At 41.1% G+C, this 26,460-nt stretch overlaps 1 protein-coding gene across 3 annotated transcripts in view; it reads right to left on the bottom strand.

The window, feature by feature from the left end:
• The window catches only part of RTF1 (RTF1 homolog, Paf1/RNA polymerase II complex component), a 61,111-nt gene that overhangs the window by 23,702 nt on the left and 10,949 nt on the right, over positions 1 to 26,460 (bottom strand). For 2 of the 3 annotated variants that reach the window (XM_006093046.3, XM_023757486.1), the window contains exons 2-3: positions 22,260 to 22,370; positions 362 to 509 (exon numbers count right to left, since the gene is read on the bottom strand). In XM_006093046.3, the coding sequence (XP_006093108.1) occupies positions 362 to 509; positions 22,260 to 22,370 (259 nt within the window). Of the gene's footprint in view, positions 1 to 361; positions 510 to 13,325; positions 13,434 to 22,259; positions 22,371 to 26,460 lie in introns of all 3 variants that reach the window. The other variant, XM_014459449.2, reaches the window with a different exon arrangement.

Raw genomic sequence — 26,460 nt, 5'->3', positions numbered from 1 at the left:
ATCAACGTAATACAGAGTTATCAAATTGAGTAGTGACTGTCTAATTACTCTATTTTACTCATTTCTGCATCGGTTCAAGGATTTTCCTCCTCAGGCAGCCCTCGCATAAGAAAGAGGGAAGGGAAGGTCAGGGAAGTAAGGTGAACCTCTAATGCAGGAACTCCTCAAGGGTTTCCTGGCTGGGGTTCACAGACCTCATTAATCTTCGGATCAGCAAGTATTTTTCTTTCTTCATTTAGATTCTCAAAGGATCCATGACCACTTGAATGTTATGAGCTGCTGTAATACATGCACATTTACCTCCATTTTTGACCTGATAAGAGTGGGAGTTCATTCCCAGGGTCTGGGCTACTTGGCTCACCTTCCTCAGGGGCTGAGCTCTCAGCTGAACTGTCTTTGTCCGAACTGCCTGATGAAGCAGTTTTATTGGCCTGTTTCTTCATGGTTCCTTTCTTCTCTATTTTTCTGGCCTTTCCTTTCTTCTTATTTTTATTGCTCCCGAACGTCCACTACAAAGAGAGAAGAAAAAGGAAAACTGAAAAAGAGACTTTCTTGGGAAAACCTGGAAGATTCAAAAGTTAAAAGTGACATTCACCAAAATTGCTTTGGACACAAAGTAAATCTACTTTATGTGAAGATATGAATTTTTGAAATCTTGGTTAAAACTTAATAACTTATGGTTTGTAATTTCTTAGTGATAGTACACAATTGATATAATAAAATTTAATTAATGCACTTTTTATCACAACAGAAAAACAAAGATACCAACTTTATGGCAAGTCAACTGAGTTAACGAAAACTCAGTTGTACAGAAATCAACCCCTAGAATTACCACCCTCTCTGTTTCCTGTAGTAGAGAAGGCAGTAATAGCTGGGGGGTTGTATGTCTATATTCTCTGTTCAGTACACAGAGAATGGTTTAGTTCTGGAGTGGGTTCCAAGAAGGCAGGAAATAAAGCTTGTCAGCAAAAGAGAATTATAGAAAGCACAGCAAGAGAGGATGAGGCCCATGCTTTAACATGGTAGCACTGGTACCAACTCCAAGGAGGCAGAAAGTAAAGTAGATAAGTGTGAGTGTGAGTGTGTGTGTGTGTGTGTATTTGTGTTCATCTATTAAAAAAATGTACATAGCCATGGCCAAGTGGCTCAGTTGGTTGGAGCATTGTCCCATGCATCAAAAGGTTGCAGAATTGATTCCTAGTCAGGGCACCTAGGTTGAGAGTTTAATCCCCGGTAGAGGCATGTATGGGAGGCAACTGACTGATGTTTCTCTCTCACATGGACCTTTCTCTCTCTCTCTCTCTCTCAAATCAATAAATATATCCTTGGGTGGGGGTAAAAAAAATCTGCATATACAAGGTATCCAAAAAAACTTATGCACACTTTAACAGCTGATAGCACAATTTTTATTTATTTATTTATTTTATTAAAAATATTTCTTTATTGATTTCAGAGAGGAAGAGGGAGAGAGAGATAGAAACATCAATGATGAGAGAGAATCATTGATTGGCTGCCTCCTGCATGCCCCCCATTGGGGATCGAGCCCACAACCCAGGTATGTGCCCTTGGCTGGAATCGAACCCGGGACCCTTCAGTCCGCAGGCCTATCCACTGAGCCAAACCGGCTAGAGCAGATAGCACAATTTTTAAAATGAAATGTATTTTAATAAACAATTCCTTTATAATTATTCAAAGTGTATGTATACATTTTCTGGGACATATGTTTAAATTGGATCATAAATAGGAGATCTCATACATATAAACATACGGAAACTTCAATTGCTGATGTGGTTGAGCATCAATCTATGAACCAGAAGGTCATAGTTTGATTCCTGATCAAGGCACATGCTGGGGTTGCAGGCTTGATTCCCAGTGGCAAAGGGGGGTGCGGGGGGGGGGTGCAGGAGGCAGCCAATCGATGATTCTCTCTCATCATTGATGTTTCTATTTCTCCTTCCCTCTCTGAAATCAATAAAAATCCTATATAATAAAAACTAGTATGCTAAGTGTCAGGTCGTCCATTCAACCAATCAAAGCGTGATATGCTAATGATATGCTAAGGCCGCTCAACTGCTTGCTATGACGTGCACTGACCACCAGGGGGCAGACAATCGACTAGGTGACCAGTCGCTATGACGTGCACTGACCACAAGGGGACAGTTGACCAGTCGACCAGTAGGATAGTTTGCTGCTGGGGTCCAGCAGATCAGGACTGAGCGAGATGGGCTGGACACACCCTGGAGCCCTCCTGTGGTCCCTCCCCTTGCCAACCTCCCACATGCCTCCCTGGCCCCGATCATGAACCAGTGGGGTCCCTTGGCTTGGCCTGTGCCCTCTCACAATCCGGGACCCCTCGGGGGATGTCAGAGAGCCAGTTTCGGCCCAATCCTACAGGCCAAGCCAAGGGACCCCACTGGTGCACGAATTCATGCACTGGGCCTCTAATATATATATTTAAAAGAACAGTCTTTGCTCCTTCTATAATGTGATGATAAATTAACCTCCTACCTCAAAATGGCTAATATCAGAAGTAAATTTTTTTGTGTGGGTTTTGTTTTTGTGGGGGGTGAAAGGGGTAGTTCTGATGAGGTTTCCATTTTAGAAATATTCCATATGAGCTCTTCTAGTTTACTTTGATTAAATACTGTGAAAGAGTGTTATTTTAATCTTCTGATTTAAATTTAATCTTAGTTATTTTCATTGCCATGTTATTTTTGTACTCAAGAGCTAGGCAAAAGGGGCAAGTAAAAAAACAAGCACATGTTATAGAGTGCTATAAAATCAATGATTTCCCTTTACAAGTTTTTCTACTTCTCAAACTTAAATGTTTTAACTTAGATCATTATCTAGATAAATATCCTAATGCTTCTCTCTTCTAAAGCCTAGTTCTCAACCATTTCAATTTTTTTTACCTTTTTTTCATAGCTTTTCTTTTTTTAAATAATTTTTATTTTTCAATTACAGTTAACATACAGCATTATATTAGTTTTAGGTATATAACCCAATGATAAGACATTTATATAACCTTCCAAGTGATCACCCTGATAAATATAGTACCCATCTGACATTATACATATTACAATATTATTGATTATATTTCCCTATGCTGTACTTATCTTCCCCGTGACTATTCTGCAATTTCCTATTTGTTCTTAATCCCTTCACCTTTTTCACCCATCCCCCCAGCAATCTGGCAACCCTCAAATGTTTTCTGTATCATTGAGTCTGTTTCTGGTCTGCTTGTTCATTTATTTTGTTTTTTTAGGTTCCACATATAAGTGAAATCATATGGCATTTGTCTTTCTCTGCCTGACTTATCTCACTCAGCACCAATACATTCTAAGTCTATTCATGTTGTTGCAGATGGCAAGATTTCATTCTTTTTTTTTTTATGGTTGAGTTATATTTCATTGTATATATGCACCACTTTTTATCCATTCATCTACTGATGGACAGTTAGGTTGCTTCCATATTTTGGCTATTCTAAATAATGTTGCAATGAATATATAGGTGCATGTCTTTTCAATTTGGTGTTTTGGGCTTCTTCAGATAAATACCAAGAAGTAGAATTGCTGGGTCCTTTGTTATCTTGTTACGGGTTTTGTTGTAAACTCTATTTTGACAGGTATAAATATTGCTACCTACCCCAGATTTTTTTGTTTGTTTCCATGAAATATTTTTTCCATCTTTTTTTTTTTTCAGTCTGTGTGTTTTTCCATCTGAAGTGAGTCTATTTTAGACATATGTAAGGGACTTGTTACTCATTTAGCCACCCTATGTCTTTTGATTGGTACATTTAATCCTTTTGCATTTAAAGTAATTATTGATAGATATGTACTTATTGCCATTTTAATATTCCTTATTTTTATTTATTTTTTATCCCTCAAGAAGAACACGACCTCTTGCCCTAGCTGGTTTGGCTCAGTGGATAGAGCGTCAGCCTGTGGACTGAAGAGTCCCAGGTTTGATTCTGGTCAAGGGCACATACCTGGTTTGCAGGCTCGATCCCCAGTGAGGGGCATGCAGAAGGCATCTGACCAATGATTCTCTCTCCTCATTGTTTCTCCCTCCCTCTCCCTCTCCCTTACCCTCTGAAATCAATGAAAATATATTTTTTTAAAAAGAACAACTCTTTATTAAATCCTCACCTGCAGATATGTCTTTTTATCTTAATTTTTTTAAAAAATATATTTTATTGATTTTTTACAGAGAAGAAGGTGAGGGATAGAGAGTTAGAAACATCGATGAGAGAGATCGATCAGCTGCCTCCTGCACGCCCCCCACTGGGGATGCACCTGCAACCAAGGTACATGCCCTTGACCGGAATCGAACCCGGGACCCCTCAGTCTCAGGCTGACCCTCTATCCACTGAGCCAAACCGGTTCGGCTTTTTATCTTAATTTTTATTTATTCATTTTAGAGAGAGGAAGGGGGTAGATCGAGAGAGGGAGAGATCAATCTGTTATTCCACTTATTTATGCATTCATTGGCTAATTCTTGTATGTGCCATGACTGGGGATCTAATCCTCAATCTTGGCGTATTGAGATGATGCTCTAAACCAAGCATGTCAAACTCTCAGCCCACAACAAATATTTGTGCAGTTATTCAATGTCTGGTAAGTTAATGTTCAAGAAAAAAATACTGCCCTAACCGGTTTGGCTCAGTGGATAGAGCGTCAGCCTACGGACTGAAAGGTCCCAGGTTCGATTCCGGCCAAGGGCATGTACCTTGGTTGCGGGCACATCCCCAGTAGGAGGTGTGCAGGAGGCAGCTGATCGATGTTTCTCTCTCATCGATATTTCTAACTCTCTATCCCTCTCCTTTCCTCTCTGTGAAAAATCAATAAAATATATTTTTTTAAAAATATATTAATTTTTATTATTTTATGTTAACGATTACTCATTTATTTCAGCCCTTTGTATTCAGCATGTCTCTATCAAAATAAACCTATATTTCTATGAAAATTGAAACTTTTGTTTTTTTGCAGTCCACATAAACTTAAACCTTATTTATTTGGCCCATGTTAGCCTTTGAGTTTGACATGCTTGCTCTAAACAATTCAGCTACCCTGGTCAGAGCCCGGGAATGTTTCTCATTGATTTTTTTTTAAGAGAGCGAGAAACATCGATTGCTTGCCTCTCGCATGTGTCCTAACCGGGGATCGAACCCATGCAAGATTTTGGTGTCTAGGACGATTTTTGTTGTTGTTAATCCTCACCTGAGGACATTTTTTTCATTGATTTGTTGAGAGAGTGGAAAGGAGGGGGAGGGAGGAGGGTGAGAAAGAGAGAGAGAGAGATACAGAGAGAAAGAGAAATATCGATGTAAGAGAGACACATTGATTGGTTGCTTTCTGCATGCGCCCCAACTGGGTTGGGCACTGAACCTGAAACGCAGGTACATGCCCTTGACTGAGAATCAAACCTGTGACCCTTCAGTGTATGTGGTGATGATTGAACCAACTGAACCACCCGACTAGGGCAAGAAGAGCCTTTAACATTTCTTGTAATACTGGTTTGGTGGTGGTGAACTTCTTTAGCTTTTTCTTGTCTGGGAAACTCTTTATCTCTCCTTTGATTCTAAATGACAATTTTGCTGGGTAGAGTAATATTGGTTGTAACTCCTTGCTTTTCATCACTTTGAATATTTTGTGCCAATCCCTTCTGGCCTGCAAAGTTTCTATTGATACATCAGCTGACAGCTTTCTGGGAGCTCCCTTGTAGGTAACTAATTGATTTTCTCTTGCTGCTTTTAAGATTCTCTTTGCCTTTAACCCTTGACATTTTAATTATGTCTTGATGTGGGTCTCTTTGGGTTCATCTTGTTTGGGATTCTCAGCACTTCCTGGGCTGTATGTCTATTTCCTTCATCAAGTTAGATAAGTTTTCCATTATTTTTTTTTTCAAATAGATTTTAAATTCCTTGTTCTCTTTTCTCCTTCCAGCAACCCCATGATGCAAATGTTGGTATGTTTGAAATTGTCCCAGAGACTCCTTAAACTATCCTCATTTTTTAAGTTTCTTTTTACTGTTCTAAATGGGTGTTTTCTGCTACTTTATCTTTCAAATCGCTGATTTGATCCTTTGCTTTATTTACCGTTGATTCTTTGTAATGTATTCTTCATTTGTTATTGTATTCTTCATTTCTGACTGGTCCAATTTTATGTTTTCTGTCTCCACTTTTATGTTCTTTTACATCCCTTTGTTGAAGTACTCACTAACTTCATCCACTCTTCCTCTAAGTTCATTAAGCAAACTTGTAACCAGTGTTGTTACTCTACGTCTGGTAGATTGCTTGTCTTCATTTTATATTAGTTCTTTTTCTGGGTTATTTGTTCTGTTCTTTCTTTGGAACATGTTTCTTTGTCTTCTCATTTTGGCAGCCTCCCTGTGTTTGTGTCTATGTATTAGGCAGAGCTGCTACATCTCCCAGTGTTGGTAGAGTGGCCTTATGTAGTACATGTCCTGTAGGGCCCAGTGGCACAGTCGACCCAGTCACCCAAGCTGGGTACTCCAGGTGCACCCTCCTGTTGTAGTTAAGCCTTAAATGCTGTTGCCACATCAATGCAAGTGCTATACCCCTTAGGCCAGTGGTCGGCAAACTGCGGCCCCTTGAGTGTGGATCTTCCACAAAATACCACGTGCGGGCGTGCACATACAGTGCGATTGAAACTTCGTGGCCACACTGAAGGGGCCAAAGAGCCGCATGTGGCTCGCGAGCCGCAGTTTGCCGACCACGGCCCTACGCCAATCAGCTATGAGAACTGGCTGTGACCACAGCCCTGGAGCTGCTGTGCAAGGGCCAACCCCACAGAGCAAGGCAGAGTAGCACTCACTTCAGCAGAGCTCTAGCGCCCAACAATTTGCCCCTTGAATGTCGTTCATGGAGGTGGCTGGGTATGCTCTGGCGTGGTCTGAATCTGTTCACTGATTGTGCTGGTTCTGGGGCCTCCCAGTAAGTGCTGGTCAAGATCAGCTGCTGCCAGTCCTAGCTGGTTTGGCTCAGTGGAAAGAGTGTCGGCCTGCGGACTGAAGGGTCCCAGGTTCGGTCAAGGGCACCAAAAAAAAATAAATAAGTGAGGGGAAAAAAAAGTGTACTGACCTAACCAGTTTGGCTCAGTGGATAGAGCATCGGCCTGCGGACTGAAGGGTCCCGGGTTCGATTCCGGTCAAGGGCATGTACCTTGGTTGTGGGCATATCCCCAGTAGGGGGTGTACAGGAGGCAGCTGATTGATATTTCTCTCTCATCGATGTTTCTAACTCTCTATCCCTCTCCCTTCCTCTCTGTAAAAAATCAATAAAATATATTTTAAAAAAAAAAGATCAGCTGCCGCCTGTGCCCAGCATGAGCTACAGAGCAATCCACAGATGGCTGCTACTTGTGCTGGACTTAGGGGTGCCTGTGAGAGGCCAAGCTGCGAACTGAGGCTGGCTGCCGCTAGTGCTGGGCCTGAGGCCACTTAGCAAGTGGTACGAGACACACTGAAGCCAGATGCTGCTTGTTTAGGGTTTGTGGACATTTGATGTTTTAACATTTGATCGCATGTCTTCCAGCATGACAGAAGACAGGCAATCTGTATGAAGAGGTCACTGGAAGCAGTTTGAGTGGACCCACAAATTGGGTAGGACAGGGTCTCAAGGAATCACCAGAGCAGAGCAAACCATTTTAGCCAGGTTGATGGAGACTCAAAAATATTGCTTAATCATTTCAAATTTTAATCATTCAAGGAAGATAATTTTAGGTTTGTTTGAAAGAATCCAAAAGAAGCTAAAGTGTTTAATTTCCCAGTTAATGGAGCTAAAATATATCAACTTCCTATGATGACATCACAGATACAGTACCAGAGATAACAAAGTATATAAAACATCTCTTGCATTGGCTTTGGTTACAACAAATAGTACAACTATGAACATATTAGTCCGTTTTTAATGGTGGGTTATGAAAAATGGGGCATCACCCCTCTTCCCTCCAAACAAGGTTCCCTGGGCCCCTCTGTATTTCTACCCAATAGAAAGATGAGGCCCAGAGGTAAAAGGCTTGAAACTGCCAGGGTCACATGTGTGTCAAGAGGTCCACTAGGTCTATTTTTTGGCCTAACAGGATCTTGGGTTTTCTTCATGGTACGGAATAGGAGGCCAAAATATCTGGGACTTCAAGGTGTTTATGAGAGCAATAAAGATCTAAATGTGAAGTTGCACAGGTGAATCCAATTCAGGAGGTACTAGGAAGCTAATTGCTTCCTCATCCTTCCACTCTCAATCTGCTGCAATCTGACACTGGCTGAGCTTAGCAACTGTCACTCATTCGTAGTCTGTGATATTTATCCCTTAGGGCAGTGGTTGGCAAACCATGGCTCACGAGCCACATGTGGCTCTTTGGCCCCTTGAGCGTGGCTCTTCCACAAAATACCGACTTCTGCGCATGGGCCACGAAGTTTCAATCGAACTGTACATGCGCGCCCACACGTGGTATTTTAGGGAAAACCCACACTCAAGGGGCCAAAGAGCTGCATGTGGCTCACGAGCCGCAGTTTGCTGACCATGGCCTTAGGGAAGAGAAAGAAAAGATAAATAGAAAATAAAATGTTGCCCATTAAAAAGGGCTTTCCTGGCTAAACCTGAGTATGGGAAGAAAAGCTCGTTTTTCCTTCCAACAATTTTCAAGAGATGAGAAGACAAAGATGCCTTACCTCCCATGAGGCTAGCTCAATAGGGTATGTCATGCCAACGGCAAACAACCAAGCTCACTATATTGGACAGAAAATTTCTCATAAATACATCTTTCAATATTGAGAAGCTGGATTAAGCTTTTTGCATATACTTTCTAAAAACATATCTTATTTTTTATAAACCTTAAAAATATAATTTTAAGAAAAATGTTTATTATATACTTTAAAAAATAGAAAGTATTTTTTATTGACTGATTGATTTTAGAGAGAAAGAGAGAGAAACATCAATTTTCTGTTCCACTTATTTATGCATTCATTGGTTGATTCTTATATGTACCCTGATCTGGGATTGAACCCAAAACTTTGGTGTATTAGGATGATGCTCTAATCAACTGAGCTACCTGGCTAGGGCAAAGAATGTTTTTTAAAGCTAAAAGAGCCCGCCTGGCTTGGCTCAGTGGTTAAGCGCTGACCTATGAACCAGGAGGTCACAGTTCGATTCCTAGTTAGGGCACATGCCCGGGTTGTGGGCTCTATCCCCAGTGTGGGGCATGCAGGAGGCAGCCGATCAATGATTATTTCTCATCATTGATGTTTCTATCTCTCTCTCTCCCTCTCCATTCCTCTCTGAAATCAATAAAAATATATTTAAAATAAAATAAAGCTAAAAGAAAATCACCCAAATTGCCATCACCCAAAGATAAATAATCACTTAAAATTTTGGGGCCAGTCCTAGCTGGTTTGGCTCAGTGGATAGACTCGACCTGTGGACTGAAGGGTCCGGGTTCGATTCCAGTCAAGGGCACATACCCGGGCTGTAGGCTTGATCCCCAGTACGGGGCATGCAGGAGGCAGCCGATCAATGATTCTCTCTCATCATTGATGTTTCTATCACTCTCTCCCTTTCTCTTCCTCTCAGAAATCAATAAAAATATCTTTAAAATTTTTTTCGGGGCCCATCTCATTCCTATTTATTCCTATTTAAATATAGAGAAAGATACTCAAAAAGCTACCAATAACCTCCCAAAGATTTCTTTTACTGGAGAATACATCACATTTATTATAGTTTACACTTACTCTTGTAAACCAGAGGTTCACAATGTTCTAAGTACATATGTTAAAGATTTTCCCAGTACCTCTTCTCCGGATCACAGAAATTAATAAACCATAAAGGAGATGAGAAAGGCTTGTGGCAGGAAAAATCGACATAGAAATATCTTAATTCAGCCATTAGCCTAGTGATGCTCACCTATTCCTGCAAAAGCCTTATTCTGTTGACTCTGAAATTGAGGGGAAAATGAATTCTTCTTTCATTGCCAGGATGTGGTAGTAAATGGAGGCTCAAAAGTAAAGGATAGGATTCAAGGGATGCTCTTAGGCCTTTGCCATCCAGTACAAAGAAGAGGAAGTGACCTGGCATTTCTTAATTTGTTTTGGGAGCTATGGCTCTACTAAAAGGCAAACTGTTGTGACCTTAAAAGTGCACCATACAGAAGGGAAGAATGAGAAAATGAGTGCCTGCTGATCTGCATCTGAGTGCAAAGGCCTGAGCCACCCCCAGTGAGAGCTGCTCAATAATAATCTGGGAAAGCAAAAGGATCCACTGTCACTCAGAACTCTCATATACATGGATGTCCTGCTTTCCCAAGCAGTCTACATGTATTCAGAACTACACATAACAAAGGAAGCATGCACATACAGGGTGGGGCAAAGGAGGTTTACAGTTGTTCATATGAAAAGTAATATAATAATCCTATATAATAAAACCCTAATATGCAAATCAACCAAACGGTGGAACTACTGGTCGCTATGAACTGACCACCAGGGGGAGCATCACTCAGCCAGAAGCCGGGCTCATGGCTGGTGAGTGCAGTGCCGGTGGCAGGAGCCTCCGTGGCAGGAGCCTCCGTGGCAGCACTAAGGAGCAGCGAGACGAGTGGTGGGGAGCAGCAAGCAGGCAGGCAGTAAGGAGCAAGGAGTCCCGGCAGCAAGCAGGCAGGCAGTAAGGAGCAAGGGGTCCCGGACTGCGAGAGGGCACAGGCCAGGCTGAGGTACGCCCTCCCCCAACCCCCAGTGCATGAATTTCATGCACCGGGCCTCTAGTTAATAAATATTACAAGAATAAACTGTTTCACATACTCACAACTGTAAACCTACTTTTGCCTCACCCTGTATGTAGTGAAGAAAACCTAAAACAGAGACTGTTAGGAAGATGTTTTCTTTTTCTTTTGTGGGTTAATCCTCACCAGAGGATATTTTTTCCATTGATTTTTAGAGAGAGTGGAAGGGAGGGAAGAAGGGAGGGAGGGAGGGGGAGAGAGAGAGAGAGAGAGAGAGATATGGGTGTGAGACACATTGATTGGGTTACCTCCAGCACATGCCCCAACTGGGACCAGAGAAAGAACCTGCAACACAGGTACATGCCCTTGACCAGGAATTGAACCCACAACCCTTTGGGGTGCACAAACTGACTGTAACCGCTGAGCAATACCAGCCAGGGCAAGATGTTTTCTTAATAAATAAAAAGAGATTAAAAAATGAGATTTGTAGTTTGACTTTCACTGGGCAGCAATAATATAATGATATAAGGAGGGTTAGTACCACACAACCTGTGACAAACTGACCTTCCTGGCACTCAGCCAAAAGACAGGAAGGAACATGGGGTTGGAAGTAGTTGCTTTGGATTTAGGTAACATTGAGACACTGAGTAGTTTGAATATCCTGGAGGCAAAACACACATACACACACACAAAGAAACTTCAAGTCTTCAGGGAGGATATCTCTAGTGGGCAAGGAAGGTCTCAAGGGTCAGACTATAAACCATTGCAACTCAGTTACTCTGAAATGAATTTACAAGTAAAACAAAAATACTTTGAGGTAAGTAGGATTCAAGAAGAACAGCTGCGTTAGTGATAAACTATACCGGGATTAGGGTTTAAAAGAATTGGAATAAAGGAGACATATGTAATACTTCAACAATAAAGAAGTGAAAATAAAAAAGAAGAACTGGAATACAGCCCAAGCCCTTAACTGAAATTGTTTCCTTATGGATAAAGTAGGAATGACAATACCACCTTGACCATCTATCGGGGTAGTGTGAGACTCAAAGAAGATAGAATCAAAGAAGTTTAGAACACACCATTAAGTTTATATATGTGCAGGGTACTATTTTATGATCTGGAATACAAGAATCCAGATGATCTCTATGAACTATTAGAGTTTTAGAGTTGTAAGATTCTATATTAACTGAGTGTTATACTAAGTCAAAGCAATCTTTAAAAGGGTTCTGTAGTCATTATCTAGATATTGACAGTGGCCAGCAATGAAGTGTGTGAGAAGGGCATGGTTTCTGACTTAGGTGTTTTTTGCTCCCCAGAAAATAGAATAGGGCCAGTGGAGTTGAAGAATAAATACAATTTAATGTCAGCCCACAGAACATGAAGAATAGCTTAGCTTTCTTTTCTATGTAATTAATCAGACAAAATACAAAAGACACTACTGTATTTTATAACCAGGCAATCACATATATTTAACTGGAAAACATAGAGAATCACTACACTCAATCACAAAAACTTAAAGTCTGGTATGGAGACAAAAACAAAAGTGAAACAGATGTAATACAAAAATATGTAGCGCCCCCCACACCAAAAAACATTTATGTAGCACTGGCTGGTGTATAACAGTGGTTAGTCCAATTGGTGTGGCTCAGTGGTTGAGCATCAAGCTATGAACCAGGAGATCACGGTTCGATTCCTCAGTCAGGGCACATACCCAGGTTGCAGGCTTGATCCCCAGTGTGGGCGGGCAGAAGGCAGCCCATCACTGGTTCTATCTCATCGCTGATGTTTCTATCTCTCTCTCTCTCTCTCCCTTCCTCTCTGAAATCAATAAAAATATGTTTTAAAAAAACAAAACAGTAGTTAGATTGTTAGCCCACGCACCAGAGTCGTGGGCTCAATTCCCAGTCAAGGACACATACCTGGGTTGCAGGTTAGATCCCGGGCCCCAATTGGGGTGCGTGTGGAAGACAATCAATCAATGTGTCTCCCTCACATCAATCTCTGTCTCTCTCCACCACCCCCTCCCTTCTACTCTCTCTAAAAATCAATGGGAAAAATATCCTCTCGTGAGGATTAACAACAACAAAAAAGTAAAATATAATCAGTACTCCATTCTACTGTTTGGTAGGAAGTGTCAGAATTTGTTGTACACAAGTCTGAGCAAGTGGTCTATGAAAATCACTTTATTTTTCCAAATTCTTGTGATGAGATTTTTTAATCCTCACCTGAGGATATTTTATAGAGTGGAAGGGAGGATGGAGGAAGGAGAGAGGGAGAGAGGTCAATGTGAGAGAAACACGTTGATTGGTTATTTCACACATATACCCTGAGCAGCGCCAGGTATAGAACATGCAACCAAGGTACATGTCCTTGATCGGGAATCAAACCCACTACCTTTTGGTGCATGGGCTGATGCTTTAACCACTGAACTACACTGGCCAGGGCTATGATGAGCTTTTAATGGTATCAAGATAAATAAGGTGCTACTGTATGATAATCTAAATAGCCAAGAACTAAGAAGTATGTAAAAATAAGGCTTGTAAGCAATCCAAATAACTGTTGCTAAATTCAAGTACTAAAGAAGAGTATTCCAACCTAAACTCTATGGGGTCCCCTGGTTTCCTGACCACAGAGCAGATCAGATGCAGGAAGTTGAAAGTAGAGCAGATTACCAAAAGATGAGAACAAGTGGCCACTTCTTACCTACAGTAATGGAGAGAAAGAAAAGGTATAAAAAGCAGTACCACACAGCTCAACATTTTGGAAGTCATTATTTCATGGTACAAGAACTGCCATTCATAATCATGACTAAATCAACAAGAAAAACAACTATATATAATAATATCTATCAAAAAAAAACTTTTCAAATGTAGTGGGCTTTATATTCTAAACTTTCAAGAGTTTAGTTTCAGTATTAGGATAATTCATCTGTGTGGAACATCTTGTTCTGGAGAACTATGTGTATGCAAACTTTACTAAATCAATACATAGACATGAAAATAAATACTAGCTTAGCAGTGAAGGCCTTTATCAGAAGCATGTGCTAATTATGTATTATGTATCTCTTCGGTAAAGCGTAACAAAATACTCGTGCATATCTAGGCCAACTTCCAGGAAAATTTGTTACTAAATGAATATATAAGTAAAAGTTATCTTTTTCAAAATATTCTATTAATAAAAATATTAGAGCCAGCAAGTGATAACAGAGTGGGAATTAGGACTATAACTAGAGCAAAGTGGGAGAACCCAAAAGATCAGATGAAATAGGAGAAAAAGAGAAGAAGCTTCAGAAAGAAATAGAAAATAATGGAATGGGGGGAAAGTAAGAAGAGACCAGAGTCTTTGGAGAGGCAAGTGGGTGAGTTTTGCAACCAGAAAGGCTGACAGAAGTCTTGGGGAAGAAAAAAGAGGTATGACATGTGCCGAACTACAGGGCTGGGCCAGATGCTTTTATTGCTCAAAAATGTTGAAAACAAGACTATACATGAAGCTTTAAATAAAAAATTCTCAGTTAGGTAGAGGATATTAGAACATAATGCAGCTGTTTCCTCACTACGTCTAATGTAGTTATATTTAATTTTGAACAACAAAAAAGGTTTTCTTGGTATCCAACGTGATTTTTACCAGTAACTAGTGAAAATCTAGGCTTTCTTCTGATCTGGCTGCAGATAGATGTCTGTTTATGTATCATCCACCATTTCTAAAAAGGACTCTGAACAACTTAATTTAGGACTCAATTCCTCCAAACAAATGTACTTTTTTGTTGTTTTTAAATCCCACCTCATGAGTGAGCTGTTGCTCTCTTCCTCTTAACCTCGTTATTTTTCTTCCCTGACACTTCTGTTTGCATCCTTGGTGGTGCTTCTCCCATCTAATGCTTTCAGGGGCAAGAAGTGACAGCACCGCCCTGGCAGGTTTGGCTCAGTGGCTAGAGCATTGGCCTGTGGACTAAAGGGTCCCAGGTTCGATTCCAGTCAAGGGCACATGCCTGGGTTGCGGGCTCGGTCCCCAGTAGGGGGCGTGCAGGAGGCAGCCAATCAATGATTCTCTCTCAGCATCGATGTTTCTATCTCTCTTTCTCTCTCCCTCTCCCTTCCTCTCTGAAATCAATAAAGATATCTTTAAAAAATTCTCTGCAATATTAAAAAAAAAAAAGAAGTGACAGCACCAAAGTACCACAGTACAGCATTATGGCTTACTACTGAGGTGTGCGTTCCAATTTTCCAGGCTTAGTCAAAGTAAACCTTACAGAAAGATTCCCATGTGCCCCAAATTCTCACTGAGAATAATGCATTCACCAAAAATAATACATAAGTATATTCAGTTTCATTAAACTTAGGTCCCCCTGCCCCTGGGTGAAGATAATATAACACCCACTATTCCCTCCCTAATTGAACCTTATACTTAATGTCCAATGCACCCATTTTTTTCTGGATAGGAAACTTTCATAACTTTCAGCTAGATATCTTCTTTCCCTATAATCAGTGCATGTCTCTCCCTATAACAAACCACCCACTAACCATCTCAGTTGTTCTTGACGAGTTTTCTGCACTATCAAATCTGAAGGGACCAATATACTTTTTCTACCTGTATTCACTGTTCACTAACGATAATAAACAATAAGGGTTGGGAGCTGTATCTGAAAAAATTAGAGTAACGTATGGTACAAGTAGGCTCCATCTGACTGATACTTGCTTTCTGTAAATAATCCTATAAAATAAAAGGCTAATATGCAAATCGACCAAACAGTGGACCGACTGGTCGCTATGACACACACTGACCACCAGGGGATAGGTGCTCAATGCAGGAGCTGCCCCCTGGTGGTCAGTGCGCTCCCACAGGGGGAGCACCGCTCAGCCAGAAGCCCGGCTCAAGGCTGGCAAGCGCAGCTGTGGTGGCAGGAGCCTCTCCCACTTCTGTGTCAGCACTAAAGATGTCCGACTGATGGCTATCAATCTATCTCTCATCTATTGATATATGTTAGAAATAGCCATCAGTCGGATATCCCTCGAGGGCTCCTGGACTGCGAGAGGGCGCAGGCTGCGCTGAGGGACACCTCCAAGTGCATGAATTTCGTGTATTGGGCCTCTAGTAAGAATATAAAAGCCATAGCAGAAATGAGACAACATAGCAAATTACCTCACTATACAGTTTTTACCTACAAAAAGACATGAATATCATTGAGAGAGAAAAAATGGCAAGAGCTGCTGCCTCAAACTTTATATTCTAAGGATCTCTCAGAAGTTCCCTACCCAACTCAAAATTGGGTAGCCATCTCCTTCCTTCATCCTCCCTTCCACTCTATAAAATATCCTCACAGTAATACCACTGAGTTCTCTGGTGGTTGGCAGGACTCAAAAAATTTGCTTTCTCAATCTTTTTGGACAGTTTGTTGAATTGTCCAAAGTAATAAAATATCCACCCTAACTCTGAGGTGCTCAGCTAGCAGTCTGGGTGAAAGAGTGATGATACATACTGAAGGCGCCTTTCAGAATGGCCATGATACTGAGGCCGCTATTCCCAGTGGGGCTGGGGGAAAGGAGATTGGAGTAGAGCTGCAAGAAGCTTGTGGCCCTGGGGAACTGGGACCTGCAGGCAGCAGCAGGAGCTAAGAACCTTGTAGGGGGAACGTTACTCAAAGTCTCATTGCCCACTGGGCAGAGTGCAACTTGCCTGTCAGCTTTTTCTCCAATAAGTGCATAAACAGTTGGGTAGGATTCTAAGGTGAGAACTTTTAGATATGGTTAAGTAGCTGTAAGGAACCTTAAGCTGTGAAGGTCTTTATGGACTCTGGATGTACTCTAGCACAAGTTTTGGGTTTCTCTAAGCTGTGGAGGTTGCACACACTCTGCCATCCTGACACAGCAGCTAAGAAGTATGAAGGGAATCCCTACAAGTAACTGCATATTTAGGACTCAAATATGAAGAATGAAATACTTCACAGAATATTTATGCTTATATCTTAAAGAACTGCAAAGACCATAAACATGTAATAGGATATTCTAGATATACCACAGATTCAAACTTCATAGAATATTGATAGGTGAGGGAAGGAAACTCACAACAGCTGACTTCTGAAACATGGAAAATAAAAGTAGTTGATATAGGAACAGTGGGAAAAGGTAATTATTCAAGATTTTCCTGTATTGTCTATGCATTTAAAAAAATAAAATGGGCCAGCCGGTGTTGCTCAGTGATTGAGTGTAGCCCCATGAAACAGGAGGATTCCAGTCTGGGCACATGCCTGGGTTATAGGCTCAATCTCCAGGAGGGCCGTGCAGGAAGCAGATGATCTATGTTTCTATCTATCCCTTTCCCTTCCTCTCTCTAAAACACACACACACACACACACACACACACACACACACACACACACACGGCCAGATTATTATGACCACCTGACGTTTGTAGGCAAATTAGCTATAATTTCGTGCTGAAGTTGCTAGAGGGCCAGATCATTATAAATAGGGAAGCAGGAGAAACCAAGATGGCGGCATAGGTAAGCACCTGAAATTGCTGCCTCACACAACCACTTCAAAAATACAACTAAAAGACAAAACGGACATCATCCAGAACCACAGGAAGGCTGGCTAAGTGGAAATCCTACAACTAGAAGGAAAGAGAAAAGCACACTGAGACTCAGAGGAGGTGTGGAAGTAAAGTGCAGAGGTACGGAGGCGCGTGCGGAAAGGGCTGGCAACTGAGTACGTGGTTGTCTTTTTCAATCGGGAGGGAGACACAAGCTCCCGACGGCCCGGACTCCAGTTCCGGGCAAGTCTCTGGGGACCCAGACTCATAAGGGGGCTGCGGAACTCGAGGGCGGCTTCTCTCAGAGGTGCTTGCAGCGATTACCTCGGGACACTGAGACCCCGGACCTCTTAGGGCAGGACTGAAGATCAGCCATAGCTGTTTGCTCCACCCTGTTGATTCCCTGAGACCCCGCCCCACCCAAGCTTCGAGCAGAGGCTTTTGCATATGAATGACCTGGCCCTTTGAGATCTAAAATTACCTAACAAACTGCAGCTGGGTCAGAGAGACCCAGAACATCCAAAAGAAGGCCCAAGGCCCCACAGCAGCTTGCATTGCTTCACACCTGGGCCTCATCTGGGCACCTCCAAATCCCAAACAAAGAAGAGGAATCTGCAGATCTCTCTGTAGCTCCTGCTGGGCAGCCTCAGGCAGAAGCTAAATTAGCAGCTCCTTAGAGATCCCAGTGCCAGTGTACCCAGTGGTCAGAGTGGGACCATCCAGATTACAACTCCTCAGATTCATAAGGAACACACTCAGGGGGCAGACTCAGTGAGCACCAAAGCCCCACTGAAGCAAGTCTTGCCCCAGAAGGGTGTCTCCAGCACAGAAGTTCTCCCACCGTAGACACAGCTGATTCTCACAGACAATTGGCCTGGAGGTCAATTCCTCCCAGTGATACCAACAACAATCAAGGCTTAACTACAACAAGACTGTGCACAAAGCCCACAAAGGGGTGCACCAAGAGTGTACACCTCAGGTAATTGGGGAGGCTGAGCCACTGGGCCCTATAGGACAACTAGCACACAAAGCCACTCTATCAACACAGGAAAGCAGACAAAATGCAGAGACAAAGAAACAGATCACAAATGACAGAAATGGAGGAAAGCAAACTACTGGATATAGAGTTCAAAACCACGGTTATAAGGTTTTTCAAGAATTTTCTAGAAACCGCCGATAAATTTAGTAAGACCCTCAATAAGTCTAGTGAGACCCTTTAGGATATGAAAAAGGACCATCTAGAAATTAAGCATACACTGACTGAAATAAAGAATATTATACAGAGATTCAATAGCAGACTAGAGGATTGCAAGAATCAAGTCAAAGATTTGAAGTACGAAGAAGTAAAAAACACCCAACCGGAAAAGCAAAAAGAATCCAAAAATATGGAGATAGTGTAAGGAGCCTCTGGGACAACTTCAAGTGTACCAACATCCGAATTATGGGGGTGCCAAAAGAAGAGAGAGAGCAAGATATTGAAAACCTATTTGAAGAAATAATGACAGAAAACTTCCCCTACCTGGTGAAAGAATAGACTTACAAGTCCAGGAAGCTCAGAGAACCCCAAACAAAAGGAATCCAAAGAGGACCACACCAAGACACATCATAATTAAAATGCCAAGAGCAAAAGACAAAGAGAGAATCTTAAAAGCAGCAAGAGAAAAAAAGTTAGTTACCTACAGGGGAGTACCCATACGACTGTCAGCTGATTTCTCAACAGAAACTATGTAGGCCAGAAGGGAGTGACAAGAAATATTCAAAATGATGAATACCAAGAACCTACAACCAAGATTACTTTATCCAGCAAAGCTATCATTCAGAATTGAAGGTCAGATAAAGAGCTTCACAGATAAGGAAAAGCTAAAGGAGTTCATCACCACCAAACCAGTATTATATGAAATGCTGAAAGGTATCCTTTAAGAAGAGGAAGAAGAAGAAAAAGGTAAAGATACAAATTTTGAACAACAAATATACATCTATCAACAAGTGAATCTGAAAATCAAGTGAATAATCTGATGAACAGAATAAACTGGTGATTATAATAGAATCAGGGGCATAGAAAGGGAGTGGACTGACTATTCTTGGGGGGGGGGGAAGGGGTGTGGGGGATGCGGGAAGAGACTGGACAAAAATCATGCACCTATGGATGAGGACAGTGGGTGGGGAGTGAGGGAGGAGGGTGGGGTGGGAACTGGGTGGAGGGGAGTTATGGGGGGGAAAAAGAGGAACAAATGTAATAATCTGAACAATAAAGATTTAATTTAAAAAAAAAAAAGCTTCACAGATAAGAAAAAGCTAAAGGAGTTCATCACCACCAAACCAGTATTGTATGAAATGCTGAAAGATATTCTTTAAGAAGAGGGAGAAGAAGAAAAAGGTAAAGATAAAAATTATGAACAACAAATACATATCTATCAACAAGTGAATCTAAAAATCAAGTGAATAAAAAATCTGAAGAACAGAATAAACTGGTGAATATAATAGAATCAGGGGCATAGAAAGAGAGTGGACTGACAATTCTCAGGGGGAAAGAGGTGTGGGGGGTGCAGGAAGAGACTGGACAAAAATTGTACACCTATGGATGAGGATGGGGGTGGGGGGGCGGTTAAGGGCAGCGGGTGGAGTGGGTGGAAGGGAGCTATGGGGGCAAAAAGAGGAACTGTAATAATCTGAACAATAAAGATTTAAAAAATAAATAAATAAATAAATAAATAGGGAAGCAGGTTGTTTACCACGACTGTAGAAGTGATTTTTTTTCTGAAGATATGGGTAAACAACGCGATTTAACAGCCTTTGAACGTGGGATATATACATATACCCTGCGTGGCCAGATTATTATGACCACCTGACGTTTGTAGGCAAATTAGCTATACACTGCATCATATAGAATATGGAAGCCGAAGGCCTGTTCGAACACCTTTGCTGTCTGCAGTTACCAAGATAAAACATCTCCAATTAGCACAGGAACACAAGGATTGGACAGTTGAGCATTGGAAAAAAGTCATGTGGTCTGATGAATCACGTTTCCAGTTGCATCATGCAGATGGCAGAGTGAGAATTTGGCAGAAACAGCATGAAAGCATGCACCCCACATGCATGAGTACAACCCTTCGAGCTGGTGGGGGCAGTGTTACGGTTTGGGGCATGTTTTCCTGGCATGATTTGGGCCCTTTAATTCATGTGGAACATCGTCTGAATAGCACAACATACCTAAGTATCATTGCTGATCAAGTTCATCCTGTCATGTTGATGGCGTATCCCAATGGAGATGGCTTCTTCCAACAAGACAATGCGCCATGCCACGGTGCTTGTATTGTGCAGGAGTGGTTTCAAGAACATGAGGGAGACTTTACCTTGCTTAGGTGGCCCCCACAATCACCAGATCTCTATCCAATTGGGCATTTATGGAATGAAGTTAAAAGAGCCATCAGGCAGCTGGTTCCACAACCATCAAATCTCACAGGACTGGACAGTGCTATTCATCAGGCATGGTGTCAGATTCCTCACATCACCTTTCAACATCTCGTGGAGTCAATGCCAAGAAGAATCACCGCAGTATTGAAGGCAAAAGGTGGCCCAACGAAGTACTGATGTGGTTGTCATAATCTGGCCACTCACGTTCAAATATATCCCATGTTCAAAGGCTGTTAAATCGCATTGTTTACCCATATGTTCAGAAAAAAAAAATCACTTCATGGTAAACAACCTGCTTCCCTATTTATAATGGTCTGGCCCTCTAGCAACTTCAGCGTGAAATTAAAGCTAATTTGCCTACAAACGTCAGGTGGTCATAATAATCTGGCCACTCAGTGTGTGTGTGTGTGTGTGTGTGTGTGTGTGTGTGTGTGCGTGTGTGTGTGTGTGTGTTTATTGTTGTTGTTGTTAAACTACAAATTGTAGCTTCAAGGTGAACACATGGAGGAACAGGGGGGTGGCATACCCAAAGTAGGCAGGGGTGCATACAGGAGGCAACCAATTGATGTGTCTCTCCCACATTGATGTTTCTCTCTTTTTCTCTCTCCCTCCCTCCTTCCCATCACTCTCTGAAAAGTAATGGGAAAAATATCCTCAGGTGAGGATTAACACATAAAAAAGACAAGAGCCCGGCCAGCGTGGCTCAGTGGTTGAGCAATGACCCATGAACCAGGAGGTCATGGTTCGATTCCTGGTCAGGGAACGTGTCCAGGTTGCAGGCTCGATCCCCAGTAGGAGAGTGCAGGAGGCAGCCGATCAATGATTATCTCTCATCATTGATGTTTCTATCTCTCACTCTCCCTTCCTCTCTGAAACCAATAAAATATATATTTAAAAAAAGAAATTTAAAAAAAAAAGAAAGCTTCTTGTCTTGCGAAAGTATTTTCCACTAAAATATAGCATTCTCTATAAAAATTTCTTTTCTAACACGAAAGTGGAATTAAAAGATGAGGAAAATACCCACACAAAATAAAAGAGATGATGACTAACGTTGTGCCCTTTCTTCTGCGGAAGGACTGAAAACAAGACTGAAAAATATCCACAAATGCCCTGCAGAGACTCGCACTATAGGGAACATGACAATTCGAGAGTTTTCCTTACAGTTTTCTTTCCTAAGAAGTTCTTGTATATCTTAAGTTGGAGGTCTCAGTTTAAGAAAAAGAGGACATGCCCTGGCCGGTTTGGCTCAGTGAACTGAAGGGCCCCGGGTTCGATTCCGGTCAAGGGCAGGTATCTCGGTTGCAGGCTTGATCCCAGCCCCGGATGGGGCATGTGTGAGAGGCCAATTGATTTGTCTCTCACATCCATGTTTCTCTCTCTTGTCTCTCCCCCTCCCTTCCACTCTCTCTAAAAATCAATGGAAAAAATATCCTTGGGTGAAGATTAACAAAAATAAAATAAAATAAAATAAAATAAACATGAAATTAAATCTATAGTTTTAAAAAGAAAAAAGAGGCCATCAGAGTCACCAACACATGGACCCTTATATACCTGTCAGTTACAGTGGCCTATTCCCTCCACACCCACCTCATCATCACTGTCCGACGTCTCAGAGTCTGAGGAGGCTGCAGGCTGACTCACAGGTGGCTCCTTCTCCTCAGAGTCACTGCGCTTCCGCTTTGCCAGGGACAAGAGCTCCTAATAGGGCAGAAGTAATCACATGAGTCTTATTCAACAGAAAAGAAATACCCAAGAATAACAAAACGCCCACCCTCCCTATACCTCTTCTACCTCTTTGTGCTTTCAACTGAAGGACATCATCATGGGAACTTTTATCACATGAACACACTGCTAGTATTCCTAAGTGCTAAAATAAATGTTTTCAAAATTGTCCCCTAACTTTTAATGGCAAAATATATGTCTGAAATGCAAAAGTGAATATAAAACTGACCTGAAGGCTACTTCCAAATTGTTACCATTTTCTTTATAAGCTACAAAAGTACAGATTCTCAGGTACTTATTTAAGAACCATGATTACAAAGATAATTTGCTCACTGTTCTTAATGGTATAGCTAACCAATACTCTGAGCATCTTCTTACTGTAATTCATAGTAAAATTGGCATTTGTGGGCTGATTTGAATAAGCTGACAAACAACAAGTTTCTGAGGTCGTTTTTTAAAATTTTGAATGCATAAACAAAAAAAAAAAAAAAAAAAGATTTTTTCCAGTGATAAATCCAGGGTCTGACAACAAGCCACCAATTGCCTGGCCACTACATCAGAACTCTAATTTGATAACCTCAATATTCTTATTCATTACCTCTGCCTTCTCCTCGTGATTTAAGAGAGACTAGTGGGGGAAGGATGTGCCATTTAGTAAGGCTACAACCAGGTTTTGCTCTCTCACAGGGTTCCCCTCTGCTGCTACTTCTCCCCAACTCAGCCCAGTCACTTAAAAATGCAACAGAAGAATACTTGCTTTAGTTTTTGTTCTCTGCTAATATCAATACCAGCCCACAATTACACTGTACTTACTAGATGCCTGGTACTTTTCTAACCATCTAACATTTAATCTTCACAACAACCTTAAGGTAACTATCATTATCATTCCCATTTTTTCTTACCAACTATTTATTTATCTATTTGTTTATTTACTTATAATGTAATCATCCCCATTTAAAGATAAAAAGACTAAAGAGCAGGAGAGGTTAAGTAATTTACCCAAGGTAACACAGCTAGTACATGATAGAGTCAGAATTCAAACCAGTGTAGATAGAATCCTAGCTCCTAATTCAGGCATGGTTTACTAGTCTAAAACCCTTTTCTCCCTTTTGCTAAAAAGAGAAAACTACAACTAATAAATACTAGTAGTATCATTCCTTGATGATAATGGTGTGATACAATTACAGGTCAAGTGCCAAGATAGATTTAAAAATAATAGACTGCTACAAAGTATGTTTTCTTCTTCCAGTTTCTTTCTATTTTAGGAGTATACCCTCCTTGGCCAGAATGAGAAAATGACCTTCTCAGATTAACAGCTGACATGCTCTCTTTCATACGCAGTCATGAAATGTTACTCTTCTCATTTCATTAGAGGGAGCTAGCACACCAACTTCCTGAAAACGCTGAAGCTCATAAGAACACTCTACTTTTTCATACCAAAACGATTAACTCCTATTGACCAAATGCAAATCACAGCAATATTTGTGTTTATGGTATTTTTAAAAATTGAGGTGTAACTGACTTACAGTACATTTTATCCTTTCTTAAGTACAGTTCTGAGTTTGACAAATAGTTTAAACACTCCCACAATTAAGGCATATGATAGTACCATCATCATCCCAATATTGGTATTCTTCATATACTTCCCCCCCAACCCCAGCAACCACAAAACTATTGTCTGTCCCTAAGTCTGCCTATCACAGAATATCATATAAATGAAATCATACAATATGTAGCCTTTGAATTGGGGTTATCAATTAGGGTTCTGATGTAGTGGCCAGCACATTGGCGGCTTGTTGTCAGACCCTGGATTAACCATTGAAAAGAAGCCATTGGGCTTCTTAGCATAATGCACTTGAGATTCATTCATGTTGCAGCATATATCAGTAGTTTACTCCTTTTTATTGTTAAGTAGTATTCTATTAAATGGATGTAGCACACTTTGTTTATCCATTTACCAGCTGAAAAACATTTGGGTTGCTTCCATTGTAGAGCAATTATATGTTCATGTACAGGTTTAACTTTTACAGAGATTTCTGATAAGTAATCTCTTTCCTGACCTTTGAGGTTCACGAATGTACCAGAATTCTTTATAACAGGTTGATACCAACTCATTATAACAGGGATTTGGATACACTATCAATCAAATTCTTCTCTGAAACATTAACTATTACATGCAGTAGACAGCCATTAAAAGTTACCATAACTTAAAGTGTTAAGATGTTAGTACTGTCTTTCTGTTAAAGACGTTCCACTCCATACTAAAAACCTAACAAATGGCTCTCCTTCATCAACAAACAACTGCATCTGATAGGTATAGTCTCTCCTAGTATACAACATTAAATACTATATTAACAATAATATGGAGACAGCAAAGTCCTTCTTAACAGTGTGGAAGATACCCTTTCCACAAGGTGAGAATTGTACAGAAAGCTACTGGGGGAACTCATGGCAAGGCTACTTATTTATTTATTTAATATATTTTTATTGATTTCAGAGAGGAAGGGAGAGGGAGAGAGAGAGATATAAACATCAATGATGAGAGATAATCATTGATCGGCTGCTTCCCGCACACCCCACACTGGTGATTGAGCCCGCAACCCAGGGTTGTGCCCTGAGCAGGAATAGAACCATGACATTTTGGTTCATAGGTCGATACCCAACCACTGAGCCACACCGGTTGGGCGAGACTACTCTTTTTAGTTAAGTCCTTTATGTTCTACTGAGGTCTCATAGTACAGTTGAACAGACAAGTGTGCAATGCAAAGGTCTTTCCAATAATGCATACATGAAGAGACCATCAGATTTGCTACCGCAGGTTGACTTATCCAATGTCTGCTCAAAAAACCCAAACCAATGTAAAACTGATTCTTGCACAGGGGGTAGGTCCATCTGAAGCTCTCTCTTGCCTGCCTGCTTCACTGTGCCACACCGATTGAGACAATGTTTCTGTGTGTCCAGTGGTTCTCTCTCACCATTATCCCTGTATTTCATCTCACCCAGTAAAAAGTGTACTTATTTATTTATCTCAGCATTCCTCTAGGGCAGTGGTTCTCAACCTTCTGGCCCTTTAAATACAGTTCCTCATGTTGTGACCCAACCATAAAATTATTTTCGTTGCTACTTCATAACTGTAATGTTGCTACTGTTATGAATCGTAATGTAAATATCTGATATGCAGGATGGTCTTAGGCGACCCCTGTGAAAGGGTCGTTCGACAGCCAAAGGGGTTGCGACCCACAGGTTGAGAACCGCTGCTCTAGGGGAATGGCAGTATAGAATGCCAGCATGGTATATCAAATTTAAGCTGAACTTAAAGTTCTGCTTAAAGTAATGACAATGCTCAACATACTATCGGTATGGCTGTGTAGGATGCCATACCTGGCTTCTAGGGCAGTTTCATTGCTTAAAAGCCATATTTTACATTAAACTAGACTGCCCAAACTGAGACCCTATAATTAAGCTAGTCTGACTGAACTAAGGTAATGTTTATTAAAACAATGCTATTCTGGTTAAGTTTAGAATTCTAATCCATCAATATGTGAAGACTGAAACCTTAAGATTTAATTCCCCCACATGGTCTCTTCATGTATTCACAAATAGTGTGCTTTCTGTGATGTCATATCAGGATCAAACTATAGTAGAGCAACCTAGCTCCCTCTTACTTACTTAAAGAAAATTAAATCTCATCTCTTTAACCAAACCTCCCATGGCCACATATAAGTGGGACACATATTTTATACCCTAGAAAAAGAGAATAGAAATTCATATGGACAAAGCTGAGGTTTTCATAGCCAATTAACAGTCGAGCTCTTTTTTTACTTATTCATTCCACAAATCTAACTAATGTAAGTAATTACTAGAGTGACCAAACATCCTTGTGTGAGCAGGACTGTCCTGGTTTTAACACTAGAAGTCGTGCATTCTGGGAAACTCCTCAGTTCCAGGCAAACCAGTATCTACCAGTACCTACTATCTACCAAGCACTGGATAGACAGTCATGAAGAAAAGATACAAAGGCCAGATGGAGTGGCTCAGTGATTGAGCCTCGACCTATGAATCAGGA

Source organism: Myotis lucifugus, unplaced genomic scaffold, assembly GCF_000147115.1.
Source record: "Myotis lucifugus unplaced genomic scaffold, Myoluc2.0 scaffold_109, whole genome shotgun sequence".
Classification (NCBI taxonomy): Eukaryota; Metazoa; Chordata; class Mammalia; order Chiroptera; family Vespertilionidae; genus Myotis; species Myotis lucifugus.
Note: the sequence above shows the minus strand (reverse complement) of the source record. Positions and strands in the feature narration are given on the sequence as shown.